At 54.0% G+C, this 15,643-nt stretch overlaps 1 protein-coding gene across 1 annotated transcript in view; it reads right to left on the bottom strand.

Moving 5' to 3' along the window:
- Positions 1–2,333, bottom strand: part of ECSIT (ECSIT signaling integrator) — a 4,046-nt gene extending 1,713 nt beyond the window's left edge. The window contains exons 1-3 of the mRNA XM_050914398.1: positions 1,850–2,333; positions 1,473–1,632; positions 7–63 (exon numbers count right to left, since the gene is read on the bottom strand). Of these exons, the coding sequence (XP_050770355.1) occupies positions 7–63; positions 1,473–1,632; positions 1,850–1,933 (301 nt within the window). The 5' untranslated portion in view covers positions 1,934–2,333. The remainder of the gene's footprint in view (positions 1–6; positions 64–1,472; positions 1,633–1,849) is intronic.
- Between the last annotated feature and the right edge of the window lie 13,310 nt (positions 2,334–15,643).

The raw sequence follows: 15,643 nt of genomic DNA, 5'->3' as shown, positions 1-15,643 counted from the left end.
GGGGGTTTTGTTCCGGGGGTCTGATGACGGGTCGTCCCCCCTCCATGGGTTTCATCTCCGTCCCTAAAAAGCAGCGGTTCCTGTCAGAGGTTATCGGGGTCCCCCCCCCCGGGAGCCCCGTGGCGAGAGGGAATCGCCCCGGGGTGACGGGGGGTCTCAGCCACCGAAATTGGGGGTGATGGGGGGTCTCCACCACCAAAATGGGGGGAGATGGGGTCTCCGCCATGGAAATGGGGGGTCATGGGGTCTCCGCCATCAAAATGGGGGGTGATCGGGACTCAGCCACCAAAATAGGGGGTGATGGGGTCTCCACCATCGAAATGGGGGGTGATGGGGTCTCAGCTGCTGAAATAGGGGGTGATGGGGGTCTCCACCACCAAAATGGGGGGGTGATGGGGGTGTCCACCACCAAAATGGGGGGTGATGGGGACTCAGCCACCAAAATAGGAGGTGATGGGGGTCTCTGCCACCAAAATGGGGGGTGATGGGGTCTCCACCACCAAAATGGGGGGTGATGGGGGTCTCCGCCACCAAAATGGGGGGGTGATGGGGTCTCTGCCACCAAAATGGGGGGTGATGAGGCCTCCACCATCAAAATGGGGGGTGATGGGGGTCTCTGCCACCAAAATGAGTGGCGATGGGGGTCTCAGCCACCAAAACGGGGGGTGATGGGGGTGTCCACCACCAAAATGGGGGGGTGATGGGGTCTCTGCCACCAAAATGAGGGGTTATGGGGGTCTCAGCCACGAAAATGGGGGGGTGATGGGGACTCAGCCACCACAATAGGAGGTGATGGGGGTCTCCGCCACCAAAATGGGAGGGTAATGGGGTCTCCGCCACTAAATGGGGGGTGATGGGGGTCTCCGCCACCAAAATGGGGGGAGATGGGGACTCAGCCACCAAAACACGAGGTGATGGGGGTCTCCACCACCAAAATGGGGGGAGATGGGGTCTCTGCCACCAAAATGGGGGGTGATGGGGGTCTCCGCCACCAAAACACGAGGTGATGGGGGTCTCCACCACCAAAATGGGGGGAGATGGGGGTCTCTGCCACCAAAACACGAGGTGATGGGGGTCTCCACCACCAAAATGGGGGGAGATGGGGTCTCTGCCACCAAAATGGGGGGAGATGGGGGTCTCCGCCACCAAAACACGAGGTGATGGGGGTCTCCACCACCAAAATGGGGGGAGATGGGGGTCTCCGCCACCAAAACACGAGGTGATGGGGGTCTCCACCACCAAAATGGGGGGAGATGGGGGTCTCCGCCACCAAAATGGGGGAGATGGGGGTCTCCGCCACCAAAACACGAGGTGATGGGGATCTCCACCACCAAAATGGGGGGTGATGGGGGTCTCTGCCACCAAAATGGGGGGTGATGGGGTCTCCGCCACCAAAATGAGGGGCGATGGGGGGTCTCCGCCACCGAAATCGGGGGGGGGGGCCATCGGAACCGGCGCGTCCCCGGACTCACGTTGCGGGATGTGCGCGGGCGGTTTGATGCTCTCCGGGTGTTTCGGCGGATCTTGCCGCAACGGGGGGCTGAAGGTCTCGTTACGGATGACGGGCGAATGCATCTTCTCCTCCTTCCCCACCAGGGGTTGGGACTGGACGACGGAGGCGGCTCTCATCTCCTGCCGCCGGGGAAAAAAAGCCCAAAGGGTCACCAAACGTTCGGGGACGCCCTTCCCTCATTCCCCCCCCCACCCCCCTCCAAGCCCATCCCCAAATTCCCGATGCAAACCGCTGGCCCCTGGGCTTTCGGCGCTCGCTCCCAAGCCGCTGGTGGGAAGACGATGGGTCCCCGTCGGTCGGGACCCCCGCGGTTGGGTGCTCTGCTTTCCTTTTTACCTGTTTTTTTGGCTGGATAGTTTGTTGAGGTGGCGACTGGTGGACCAAACCCTGGAACTGCGGCATCTGTGGGGAATGCATCATGAGAGGGGAAGGGGCTTCCCTCAAGTGACCTGGGAACAGTTTGGCATCAATCAGTTAACCGTCGTCACCACCGGGTACGCCAAACATCACCCGAAAAAAGCCGGTCGGCGCACGCCATCAACCCGTGGGACAAACCCTTCCCTGGACGAAGCGTGGTGGCACCGGGATGTCCCCAACGGACCCCAGCCACCTCCTCCCAGCCGGTACCGCCGCCGCGAGCCAACGCCGGAGAGCAGAAGATGCTCCAAGGCTGCGCGGTGGCTCGTCCTGCCTCGGTGATCCTCGTTTGTGGTGTCCCCCCCATAATTCGACCCTTTCTGCTCCTTCTCCTGGTGGTCCATCAACATTCCCGGCTGTAAAACCGCTCCCCTAGGACACCCAAGCGTTGACGCTGCCCTGCCTGCGCTTCCCCCTGCCTGCACCTCTCCCTGCCCGCACTTCCCCCTGCCCGCACCTCTCCCTGCCCAGCGCCACGGAGGCAGGACGCGTTGGCTCTACAAGCAACGGGAGGTTTTTGGGAGCCGGCAGGCTCCACCTCGGGCACCGTGTCCACGTTTGCCACCTCGGGCATCACGTCCAAGCTGCCTGCAGCAGCTCTGCAGGCAGGAGAAGCGGCTCCAAAGCGCTGCCTGCCCTCACCTGGCTCCATCCCTTCAAATCCATGGATTTTGTCCTACCTACGCCCACGGGGGTGACTTCGGAAGCGAAGACCCAAGGGGCCACAACCCGAGGAACCACGCGGCCAAGCAAAAGCAGGAGCGAGACATCCCCAAACCGCAGAGGTTTTATGGATGCCCGGTCTCGGAAGCACGACGCTGCCGGAGTTATCCCGGCCGGAGACGTTCTCCATCGGGAACGTCGGTGGTGGCACCACCGAGCTCACGGCTATCGTGGAGATCTGGGATCTCCCAAGCCAACCTTGAAGGCTGAGCCCCGTGGCCACGTTATCCCGGCTGCTTCCTCTGATTTCTGGGATGGCTGGAGGGCATCGCACCGGGTTTCCCCGCCCCAGATCATTCCTTCTCCTCCGCCCGGCAGCCAGGCAGCTGCGTTATCGGAGGCCGCGCGCCGAAAAAACACCGGGAAACCCCCGCGGGGCAGCCACAGCCCTGACTTGGTCTAAGACCGGGGCGGGGGGGGAGCAGACCCCCTGCCTCCGTGAGAGAGACCACCCAACGCTGGCACCCAGCCAGGACGGCGACAAACGCAAGGCCAGCGCTCTCCGACATCAGAGCCGCGCCGAGACTCAAAAGACCTTGAGGTCTTCAAAGATTTGAGAACCTCGAGACCCTCGAAACCTTCGAGAGCCTCAAAAATGAGATCCCTGAGATCCTCAAAACTTTGAGATCCTCAGAACTTTGAGATCCTCAAAACTATGATATCCTCTAGATCCTCCAAAACTTGAGATCCTCGAGATCCTCAAAACTTTGAGATCCTCAAAACTATGATATCCTCTAGATCCTCCAAAACTTGAGATCCTCAAGATCCTCCAAACTTTGAGATCCTCAGAACTTTGAGATCCTCAAAACTATGATATCCTCTAGATCCTCCAAAACTTGACATCCTCGAGATCCTCCAAACTTTGAGATCCTCAGAACTTTGAGATCCTCAAAAATATGATATCCTCTAGATCCTCAAAAACTTGAGATCCTCAAGATCCTCCAAACTTTGAGATCCTCAGAACTTTGAGATCCTCAAAAACATGATATCCTCTAGATCCTCCAAAACTTGACATCCTCGAGATCCTCAAACACTTGATATCCTCAAATTTTTGAGGATTCGGGATGGAAAGAGGCCTCGCCGGGCGGTTACGTCAGGCTCCGGCTAACTGGGGCTTGCTGCGCGCCCACCGTCGTCTACCAACGGGTGCTGGCGGAGCTCAGAGGACGCACGGAAACCGCCCCGCCGCCCCGTACCCCTTCCTCGTTCACGCAACGCAACTTGGCTTCAAGCCGTAGACTCAACCGCCGTCCCCGACTCCCGCTCACCGGTCGAGTAGGGATCAGGCTTATGGTGCCGCGGCGACGGGTGATGCTGGATGACCTGCTGCGGTTTGGCCGGCTGCGGCGGCGGGGGCGGCGGGGGCGGTTGCGGGGGCGGATGTTGCTGCGGCGGAGGTTGGGGTTGGGGGATGTGGGATGGGAAGGGCATGGGTTGCATGTGCATGGGCCGCGGCGGCGGCTGGTGCTGCAGCTGCTGCACCGCGGGGTGAGCCGGCGGCTGCAGGGGCGGCTGCGGTTGCGACTGGACCTTCACTGAAGGGAGAAGAGGAGTCTGCGGCTGCACTTTTTGCAGCTGCTGAAGGTAGAGCTGCATCTGGCTGGTGCTCAGAGGCAGGTTGTGGTGCGGCGGCGGAGGTTCTTCGTCCTCCAGCAGGACCTGGGGAGGTTGGGGCAGAGGCGGTTGAGGAAGCATGGGTTGCTGGCTGATGGCCGGCGAGACGGCCGGCGGACGCGAAGGCTTCGGGGGTAGCGCCGCGGCTCGGTTGCTGGGTCTCGAGGGCTGCTGAGGCAGAGCGTTGTGCAAAGCTGGGGAGAGAGGGAAGGACACGGTGGCACCGCGGACGTCGGGAGTGGAGAACCTCCCCTTGCCCGCCCACCGCTCCTCCATCCCCGTCATCCTCCGGGAGGAAGAGAAGCCCACCCGACGCCATCCTCTTCCTCCCAGCTCGAGGAAGGGCCCCGCGTCGGGCTTGTTGCCAAGAAGCCGCGCTCACCTGGAGGAGACACCACGGCATGCTGGTTGAGGTGGGGAGGAGTGCTGTGCTCGGGCGGCTGGGGGAGATGGGGCGGCATCTCCGGTTGAGGGAGATGCATGATGGGTTGGGTGAAATGCGTCATGGTGTCGAACATATTCCCCGGCAGCGGGTGCTCCAGGACGGGGACTTGGGCGGGGACGAAAGGCGGTGGAGAAGACTTCATCGGCGGAGGAGCTTGTTGAGGGACAGGCGGCGGCGGGGGCGGCGGCGGAGGCTGCTGGGGCGGTAAGGGCTGCGGCGGTAAGGGCTGCGGCGGCGGAGGGGGCGGAGGGGGCTGCTGCGGTTGCGGCGGCGGCGGCGGCTGCGGCGGCGGCGGTTGCTGCTGCATCGGTTGATGGTGGTGATGGTGATGCTTAAAGGAGGAAGAAAAAAAACCAACACCGGTGAGTTACCAAAACACTTTCTCGGTCAACCAAAACATCTTCCCCATCACCAAAATGCCTTCCTGGTCACCCAAACATCTTTTTGGTCACCAAAATGCCCTCCCGGTCACCGAAACTCCTTTTTCAGTCACCAAAATGCCCTCCCGGTCCCCCAAACACCTTTTCGGTCACCAAAATGCCCTCCTGGTCACCCAAACACCTTTTTCAGTCACCAAAATGCCCTCCCGGTCACCCAAACACCTTTTTCAGTCACCAAAATGCCTTCCTGGTCACCCAAACACCTTTTCGGTCACCAAAATGCTCTCCCAGTCACCCAAACACCTTTTTCAGTCACCAAAATGCCCTCCCGGTCACCCAAACACCTTCTTCAGTCACCAAAATGCCCTCCCGGTCACCAAAACGCATCTCCGGTCACCAAAACGCCTCCCCAGTCACCGAAATGCCTTCCCGGTGTACTTTCAACCATCGCCCCCAATTCCGGGCTGGCATGGGACAGCTTCCAAGCAAAGCAAAAGCCTCTTTGGCCGAGCACGGGGAGGGCATCGACGCAGTCGAGCGCGCCGGCAACGGTTCTGCCGGCGTTCCCGGCGCTGCCGAACCTCCCCGGGGATTCAATCCCAACTCAAACAAGATGAGAAGGACGCCGCGTCTCCTACCTTTTTTTGCTCTCGTCCCGAATGCCCTTTCTTCTTCAATTTCGGTGCCATTTCTGCCAAAAAAGAAGGGGAACAGAGCAAACGTTAGTACCCCAAGCAGTGCCGCTCTACCCCATCGCCCCCGTAAAAACTCAACGGCACCGATTCGGTACCAACGACGGCAAAGGAGAAGGTTTTAGGCATCAATCAAGCCGGATTTCCCCGGAGACCTCTTGCCCGGAGGCTCGGGGTTTTCACCGCCACGCTGTCGCAAAAAGGAGGAGAAAATTGTAGCGAAAAGGAGAAGAAAATGAAGGCGAAGACCCCTGGTCTCCTTCCACCGGCATCGTCGCGGTGGAGAAGGACCCAACGGCCAAGAAAAACCATTGCTCAACCAGACTCAGCTATTCCAGGAATGCCGCCTTGCTCCGAAGGGGGAGATAAGGAGCGAGAAACTTGGCAGAAGGAATAAAAAAAATAAGATATCAAATATCCCGGCTACGCAAACAGCAATTTTCCATCCCCCTTTCCTCCTAAATCCGCGGGTTTGGGTTTGCTGGCTTCCCGCGGGACGATCTCTCACGCCTCCTCCCCTCCGGAGATATTTTTAAAGCATCGTCATCGAAAACAACTGGTTTGAGTTTGGGTCCAGGGCGACGATTTCCCAGGATTTCCTCCGCAAACCATGCCAAGAAACGGCGAATTAACAAAAATACATTGTCCGAGATTGCTTATCCAGCCACATAAATCCCTCGGCGGTGGGATTTTTGCCTTTATTTGGCGCGGTGTTTGGATATGCCCGGCTAAACACGACGGATAAAACCCTCGCGGCGACAATTTTTTTTTGGGGGGGAAAGCTCCCGATCCTCAGGGATCATCTCCCAAATGGGATTTTCCCTTAAATCCCTCCTGAAATTAGATTAATTTCTTAAATTTACTCCTTCACCTCTGCTTTTTTTAATTATAAGGCAGCACCAGTGACCGGTATCAGCACCGGAGTGTGCCCAGACACCTGGTGACGGGCTGTGTTGGGCCAGTGGTGCCGTTTTGAAGCCGAAGTAGATAAAAAAGTAGGGTTTTTTGGGGAAAAATACCAACCAAAAAATGGTTGGGAAGGGGAGAAAGGAAAATCTCAGCCCCGGGCACTCAGCTCCTATTAATCTGCCTGCAAATGTTTGGTTTTAAATATAAAAAGTATTTGGTTGTGAGGTGGAAAAGGCTTTTTGAGCCCGTGGTTGCCGATTCCCGACATTACAGCCTGGATCCGGCGGATCCACGGATAATGGAAAAGCGGGCGAGGGGAAGAGGAAGGTTGCAGGGGATGCCGGCATCCAGGGACGCGGTGAAGAGTGAGACGGGGATTAAAATGCCGCCGGGGTGTTGGGAAGAGGAGAGGTGGGATTCCTCGGAGCATCACGGTGACGGGTTGGGTGCTCACGGATTTGGATGGGCATTTGTGGCTCCAAATGGGTGCCCATGGATCCGGATGGGCTTCCAGGGATCTGGAGGAGCATTCCTGACTCCGGATGGCCATCCGTGGCTCCAGATGGCCATCCATGGCTCAAGATGGGTGGCCGCTGCTCCGGATGGGCGTCCATGGCTCCAGATGGGCATCCGCAGCTTCAAATGGGTGTCCACGGATCTGGATGGGTGTCCGCTGATCCCGACTGTCATCCACGGCTCCGGATGGGCGTCCACTGATCCAGACGGGCATCCACGGCTCCAGACGGGCATCCACAGCTCCAGACGGATGCTGGCTGTGAACCCTCCTTCCAGAAAGACCAAGACCTGACGTCTTCTGCCATCAAGAGGGAAAAGTGCTTTGCAGGACTTCACTGCTCGTCCCACTGATGCCGGGGAAGAAGCAAGGACAAGAAGCGGAGAGAAGTTTCTCCGGCAAACGCTCCCTACGGATAAGAGACGTGTGGGCGCAGCTATTGGGGAGTGGAGGCGGCTTCACAGAGCTCCCCCCAGTTTCCGTCTCATCCTATTTAATCAAGATAAAAGCGCTCACGGGACGGTAAAGAAAACCCAGAATCGGGAGAAACACGCAGAGCGCAGGTGTCGGGTGGGAAGAGAGAAGAAAAGCTGCGGACTAAGCCGGGATCAGGAGGGATTAAGCATCGGTTCCCAAAAAAAGCCAGGCGATAGGGCTGAGCACATCCCTGCTCCCATTTTGGGTGGGAAGAGGAGCTGCTACAGCTCAACCGCGAGCATCTGCTGCTCCAAAACCCACTTCTTCTCCGGCGTTGCTCCGTCGGGGAAGACGGTTGCGCTCTTCTCCATCCATCCTCTGACGTGCCACGACCCGGCTGTTCTCCCAGGGGAGCTTTTTTGGCGTAGGCTTTGCCATCGTTCTTGGTACGAGCCAAATATCGCCACAACGAACCGAGGCAAGACCTCGGAGCAGGATGGGTGAATCCTGCCACTTGAATCGCCCAATCAACCGTGACCGCGGCTGAAAGCATCTGCCGGTGAACGGACGCTTTGGGAGACCCTTCACCAAGAAGACGAAGCCAATGGAGACCATGAGTGGCAAAGCCACAACGGTCCTGGGGGGATCACCCGGTGGCATCGGTGATTTCAGAGACGCAATGAGCTTGGCTAACCCAACCGAAGGACGAACCTTCTTCACCGGTGAAGACGGTTGTTGGGTTACAGTCGGTATCGCGTGGTTCAGCATCTCCCCGGGGAGCAAGAGCACCGAGAAGAAGCCCCGTCCCATCTCCGACCCCGACGGCATTTCACGCTGGCCAGAGATGTCTCCACCGAGAAGACGAAGCCAACGGAGACCACGAGCGGCAAAGCCACGATGGTCCCGGGGGAATCACCCGGTGGCACCGGTGACTTCGGAGATGCCAACCCCACCGAAGGATGAAGCTTCTTCACCGTTGAAGACGGCTGCTGGGTTACAGCCGGCGCTGTGTGGTTCAACATCTCCACCGGCGTCTCCCCGGGGAGCAAGAGCACCGAGAAGAAGCCCCGTCCCATCTCCGACCCCGACGTTGTTTCACGCTGGCCGGTTAAATCTCATCCGTGGGGCTAAAAATCACTGGGATTAAAGAAAAAGGTAATTTCCGTGATGTCATTTCGAGATGTTTTTAGAGCAGAAAGGTTAAATCGGTGCACGAGGCTCCGCTCCTGCCGGCGTGCTGGCAGCCACGTGTATGTATTTTATTTTACCCTAAATCCTCATCTTTTACTCCCACCCAAATTTACCCAAAATAGCGAAACACCGACATACAGTTCGCTATCAGCATAATTTCCACATTACTGGTTAAAATTCCATGATTATACAAAAAAGTGCATTTTCCGTAGCAAGCCACTTTATTGATTTTATTATTTAAAAATAAAAATATCAAAGCTATACAGTTTTTCTCTTTTTTTGGGGGGGGGAGCAAAGAAGCTGGTGGTTACATGGCTGCGAAATCCCGAAGCATGCAAGAGAGAATATAAAAATAAACAGATTTATATAAAGTATTTGTAGCAGATCAAGGTTAAGTGGAAAAAAACAAATCTAAATAAAAGCGGTTACGGAAACAGCTTGTTCGTAGTTAAATTCATCCCGATTTTCCAAGTCTGGTGCGTTCAGGAAAAAACTAGATCTAAAATTACAAGTTTGCTAAAAACATGCAGTTACACATTCCAATAAAATCACGATCCCACGTTAATTCCCCCTGCGTCTCCCGGGAAAATAACAAACTCATTTGGGGAAAATGTAACAAATGCTAAAAGCGACTCGAGTTTAAAAAAAAAAAACCCAAGCCCACCCAAAAAGCAACTTTTCGATATGATACGGGTGACAAATATCGGTTTTTTGGATAGGAAAGGGACTCCCTATCCGGTTTCAGGGCAGCAGAGCCGCGACGGGGCCTCCTGGATTTGGCAGCGGATGACGTTTTTTTACTGGAAAATATTCATTTTAACTAATTCTGCTCTTGGAGACCGGAGCGGTGGCTTCATTCACCCCACGGACCCCGCAAATCCCCCCAAAACTGGGCACGCCGGCGACTGCGGCGCTGCCGGAAGAACGACCGGGTTGGCTGTTATTCTCCAAATCCCATTAAATACACCAAAATTTGCCTAATTTGACCCAAAAGCTGCTTGACCGGGTGCTGGATACTACACCCAAGGAGGGGATGCTCAACCCGGAGCCGCTCCGCCGCAGCAAAGACGCGTCGCCGCCGGCAAAGTGGGACCCCGCAGCGTAACCGCGAGGTGCCGTACGGCGCTTGGGCGTCTTTTCGGTGAGACTCAACCTCAAGCAAAGCGATCGGGAAGCGTTTTTAGGGTAAAACTGAAGGGATTTGGGTTTTTCTCAGCACTGTTATCGGCACCGAGGTGCTGCCTGCAGGCAGGGCTGCCTGCGGCGGTGTAAAGCCACGTGATGCCTCGCTGCCTGTTGCCTGACTCCCTGCCTGCACGCCAACCATCCGCCGACGATGATTTGAGTTTCTTCTAAGTCAAGGTTAACCGGCACGGCCGCGGTTCCTGCCTGTACCTGTGCCGTGGCACCTTGCCGTGGGGCAAACGCGGCTAAACCGAGCCTAACAGATCTCTCTCCTCTCCCGCCGAGCGCCAAAGCTGGCGATGAGCTGGGGGAAGACTGCCGTTAGACCAACGAGGGACTCTTAAATCCTTCCTATCGTACACCACGGCCGAGAAACCGAGCCTGGGAAGGGGGCAAAAAGGAGCAAATTATTTCCACGGGCACAAATCGACTTGCAAAACTAAACGCTCGGGTTAAATCAATCCACCTCTCTCTCAAACTCCAAGGAAAATGGATCGAGGACTCAAACTCACTGGAAGAAACCAGCGCACGGAGGACGCGGGGCGTACCGCGGTGGCTGGGACTGAGCTGCGGCAGCACCCACAGCCGGGGGTACCCGCGGGTTCAGCCCGGGTGCCTGCGATTTAAACCGGGGTAGCTGGGAACGAAACGCAGGCACCTGCGGATTAAACCTTTACATTAAAGCCAGGTGCCTGCACATTGAACTTGGGTAGCTTTGAATTAAACCCGGGTAACTCTGAACTAAACCCGGGTATCCACAAATTAAACCTGGCTACCTGCGGATTAAACCCATACTCTGAATTAAACCAAGTACCTGCGAATTAACCAGCATCCGCAGATCAGGTCTTTGAATTAAAACCAGGTACCTGCGAATTAAACCCAGGTCTGAACTCCGCAGATTACCAGGTACTTTGAACTAAACCCAGGTATGTGCGAATTAAACCTGAGTACTTCTGAATTAAACCCAGGTACCTGCAAGTTAAACCCGAGCACTTTCGAATTAAACCCAGGTACCTGCGAGTTAAACCCGAGTACTTCTGAATTAAACCCTGGTACGTGCGAATTAAACCCGAGTACTTCTGAACTAGATCCAGGTACGTGCGAATGAAACCCGAGTACTTCTGAACTAAACCCAGGTACCTCTGAATTAAACCCGAGTACTTCTGAAGTAAACTCAGGCACCTGCGAATAAAACCTGAGCACTTTCAAATTAAACCCAGGTACCTGCGAATTAAACCTGAGTACTTCTGAATTAAAACCGAGTCGAATACCTAGTTCGAATTAAACCCAGATACCTGCGATTAAACCGAGTACTTCTGAACTAGATCCAGGTACGTGTGAATTAAACCCAAGTACTTCTGAACTAAACCCAGATACCTCTGAATGAAACCTGAGTACTTCTGAATTAAACCCAGGCACCTGCGAATGAAACCCAAGTTCTTTTGAATTAAACCCAGGTAGCTGCGAAAGAAACCCGAGTACTTCTGAACTAAACCCAGGTACGTGCGAATTAAACCCGAGTACTTCTGAACTAGATCCAGGTACGTGCGAATGAAACCCGAGTACTTCTGAACTAAACCCAGATACGTGCGAATTAAACCCGAGTACTTCTGAACTAAACCCAAGTACCTCTGAATTAAACCAGACACTTCTGAATTAAACCAGTACTGCAAATTAATCCGACTACTTTGAATAAACCCAGGCACCGAGAATTAAACCTGAGTACTTCTGAAGTAAACCGAGGTACCTGTGACTTAAACCCGAGTACTTCTGAACTAAATCCAGGTACCTCTGAATTAAACCCGAGTACTTCTGAAGTAAACCCAGGTGCCTGCGAATGAAACCCGAGTACTTTCGAATTAAACCCAGGCACCTGCAAATTAAACCCGAGTACTTTCAATTAAACCCAGGTACCTGCAAATTAAACCCGAGTACTTTCAAATTAAACCCAGGTACCTGCGAGTTAAACCCGAGTACTTTCGAATTAAACCCTGGTACGTGTGAGTTAAACCTGAGTACTTCTGAATTAAACCCTGGTACGCGCAAATTTAAGCTGAGTACTTCTGAATTAAACCCAGGTAGCTGTAAATTAAACCGAGTTCTTTTGAATTAAACCCAGGCACCTCTGGATTTAAGCAGGGTACTTCTGAACGAAAACCTGGGCACCTCTGAAAGAAAACGTGGCTACCTGCAATTTAAACCCAGGTGCCCCCGCATGAAAGCCGGGTACTTTTTGAATCCCAAGAGGTACCCGCTAATTAAATCCGACTCCTTGCGATTTAAACCCGGATACCTCCGAAGGAAACCTGAGGGATCTTCAGCGCCGCGACGCCACGACGTCCCAGCCGGCGATTAACCCAGCCGGACGTTAACGCCTCTCCTCCTGCAGACAGGGCCGGTAACTGCTTAGCAGAAGCACTCAAAAAAGATTTGCTGAAAGCAGCTCCCCGACCCCAGAAACGGGTTTTCCGGCATCGCTGAGCCAGCTCCAACCCCGACTTCTAATCCTTCACACAGCAGAACCGCGCTGCCGCAGCCTTCGGCAAGCTGCAAAGCCTTTTCCTTTACGCAACCGCGTGAACCACGGCGGATAAATGCAATTTTCCTTCGGGAAATTTCAGCAGGAAAGCAAAATTAGCAACCGCAAACTGACTGAGGCGCAGATTTAATCGCTGAAGTTTTAATCGCCGCTATTAGTCACTGCAGCTGCGTGATTTCTCTCCCCGACCGCTCTTTCGGGGATCCTGGGAAGCATCTCCCAAAATATCCGAGGGATAAAATAACCCCGCTCAGCCGAGCGGCGAGGACGAACAGGCAGAACCCGCCTGGTTTGCCGTTAAATAACCCCAAATTTGGTGCCTAACCGAAAATAAGCCAGGTTTTACGTTGCCCGAGCCCCACGACAGCGGCACTTGCCGAACCCCGGCTAAACCGCCGTCCAGCCCAAGCGCCAACGCTTGAAGCCGGGAGAAGCATCCGAGATGCTCGGAGAGCTCATTCCCAGCCGTTTGCAAGCAAAAAAAATCCTACCTAGATGCTTCCAGGACGGCGTTTGGGGTCATTTGCATCCGCTAATTGCTAATTACAACAAGTTAAACCGGAATAACTCTCTCGATCGGCACCTCTGGTTTCCCAGAGCTCAAGGCAAAGGCTCAGTCCCATCTCCTACGCTACAAAACCGGTATGGGTTTTTTTTTTTCCCCCTTCCCTTTGAAGCCTCCCATTCGCAGAGTTTCAGCAGATTTTCGGCAAAACGCTCCCGATTTAATAAAACAACGTGTTTAACTGCCAGCTACCCGGAGGGACGGAGACGTCGCATGGATTCCAGCGGGTAAAATAAAAAGAATTCCGCTTTTAAAAGCTCTGCGTTGCAAAAAGGCAAGAGGCGGGCTCACGGGAGCCGCCGCCGAGCGGCAAAGCCACACTTGACCGAGAATAAAATGGAGCCGCAATTAATTCTAGCTTACAATTCCATCGCGTCCGCGTTCGCTTAGATGCGTTAGCGCTAACCGCCTCTTTTTTTTTTTCTCCGATAAAGCCAAGCAAATGCAAAAATCAAGGTTAAAAAAAAAAAATCAAATCCACGTTATCGACTTCCGCCACCCGTTTTCAAATCACAAAGCTCCGCCGCACAACGGAATCCCACCGCACAGCGGCTCGGTGGGCAAATAACAGCTTCGTTAATAGAAAATAAACGGTTAAGATGCCGGATCTTATTAAAAATTGCAGGGTACATTTTGAAGCTTACCAGCAAATTTTAAATCTAATTCTCCGCTTACGGCAGCGCAGGTATTGCCACGATTATCCTCCCGGGAAAAGAAAACAACCAACCATAAATAGATGAGTATTTTACAACAGCAAAACGAACCGCCTCGTCCCGCTCGGGGTCGTTAAGAGACCGTAAACTAACAGGACAACGCTCGGTGTCAAAAATACGTCTGAAAATGTCTTAAAACTTCTTAAAAGGTCTTTTAGAAGGTCTTAAAACCTCTTAAAAGGTCTTAAAACCTCTTAAAACATCTTAAAACCTCTTAAAAGGTCTTAAAACCTCTTAAAAGGTCTTAAAATGTCTTAAAACACAACTCAAAAGTGATTGAATGGTAACGTTGCAAATACCGGGATGGAGAAGATCTACCGGATTTTGGGCAAATCCCTGCGGTCAAGGGTTTTCATCGTGTATTTTACCCGAAAGAGGCGGAAAAAATGGTTTAGGAGAGCAAAAACTCATTGGCATTGGAAATTAATTGAATCAAAGAGATTAATTCTCGTAATTAACCTCCTACCCGAAGCGTTACGGGTCGGATTCGTCCCCCGATGGCGCTAACTCCGGCGTAGACCGAGGGTATCCGTGCCGGAGCCGCGTTGGTTAAGCCTCTTCCAAGCACCGGGGCGGGAGCCCAACCTGGATAACGTCGGTCTACGTCGGCCAAACAAATCCTAAACGCTCACAGCCAGGACGGCAAACGCCGGAAAGATGTCGGATTTGGGGAAAAGCGGCCAAAAAGAGGACAAAAGGATTTAAATACTCAAACGCAAGAGCAACCCGCCCTCCTCCGCATCCACCCAGCCACCGTTTGGGGAGAAACACTCAAAAAAGAGCATTTTTCCGTTCTATCGGAAGCTGGCTTTGCCGGAGCGAGAGCGGCACGGAGGAGATTTTGGTGCCTTTCTGGGTTTTAATTAGCGCCGCTCATTGTAAACGAGAAGGGTTTGGCACCGGCGCATCCTGAAAATTCCCACCTTACGTCTCGCATCCCCGCCGCCGCGCTCCGGAGGGATCCCCGAGATCATCCCTATAAATCATCACGCGAAACACAACCTAGGGCGAGGATCCTGCTACGCGGCTGAGGATCCGTCATCGGCTTTGAGGGGGGGAAAAAGAGAATTTTAAATAAAAACGCAATTTGGGGATTCGTAGCGGACGGGTTTAGCGGGTAAATTTTATCGGCCGGGTTCCATTTGGAAACGGGACGCCGGGATGAAGGCTCTGGATCGGGGAGGAGTTGACGTTGGCCAAGATGAAGGTGACAGGGTAAGGTGGGTCGCAATCGGCTGGTCGCTCCGGTTTATTTTGGTTGATGTGATCGCGAGCGCGGCGGAAATAGAGAGAAATCAGATAAAAACGCGGGGAAGGGCATAACTACGGCAGCTTTGGCTTTCCTCCGTCAAGCCAGGGCCGAATTTAGCGCCAAATAATTTCATTTTCTGATTGCCGAGAGTCAACCCTCAACACTCCATCAAAACCTTTCAATTTCCTTTAAAAAAAAAAAGAAAATAAAGCCCGATTCGATTCAAAATACATTAAAGCAGGTAAATATGTTCAAAGATAGCAGACTCCGGACTTATCCCAGACAAACACAGCCCTACAAAGCGGAGGATCGCTGGGAAGCGTTGCTAACACCGGCTCAAAGGCGAGTCCGATCAAATCCTGCTTTCTTTTTGGGGGGTTGATTTGATTTTGGGGGGATTTCTGCTCCTTTTTGCAGTGCTGTTTGCCCAATGCACCCAAGCCAGCTACGAAAAGAAATCCAAATTATTTTCTGCCATGTGCATCTCCTGATTTTCCAACCCGTTGGAGATGCCAAAGCCTTACCGTTGACTTAAATGCTGCGGTAAGCCCAGCTTAACTTCCGGAGTCCGAGC

Source organism: Gymnogyps californianus, unplaced genomic scaffold (assembly GCF_018139145.2).
Source record: "Gymnogyps californianus isolate 813 unplaced genomic scaffold, ASM1813914v2 HiC_scaffold_40, whole genome shotgun sequence".
Taxonomy (NCBI): domain Eukaryota; kingdom Metazoa; phylum Chordata; class Aves; order Accipitriformes; family Cathartidae; genus Gymnogyps; species Gymnogyps californianus.
Note: the sequence above shows the minus strand (reverse complement) of the source record. Positions and strands in the feature narration are given on the sequence as shown.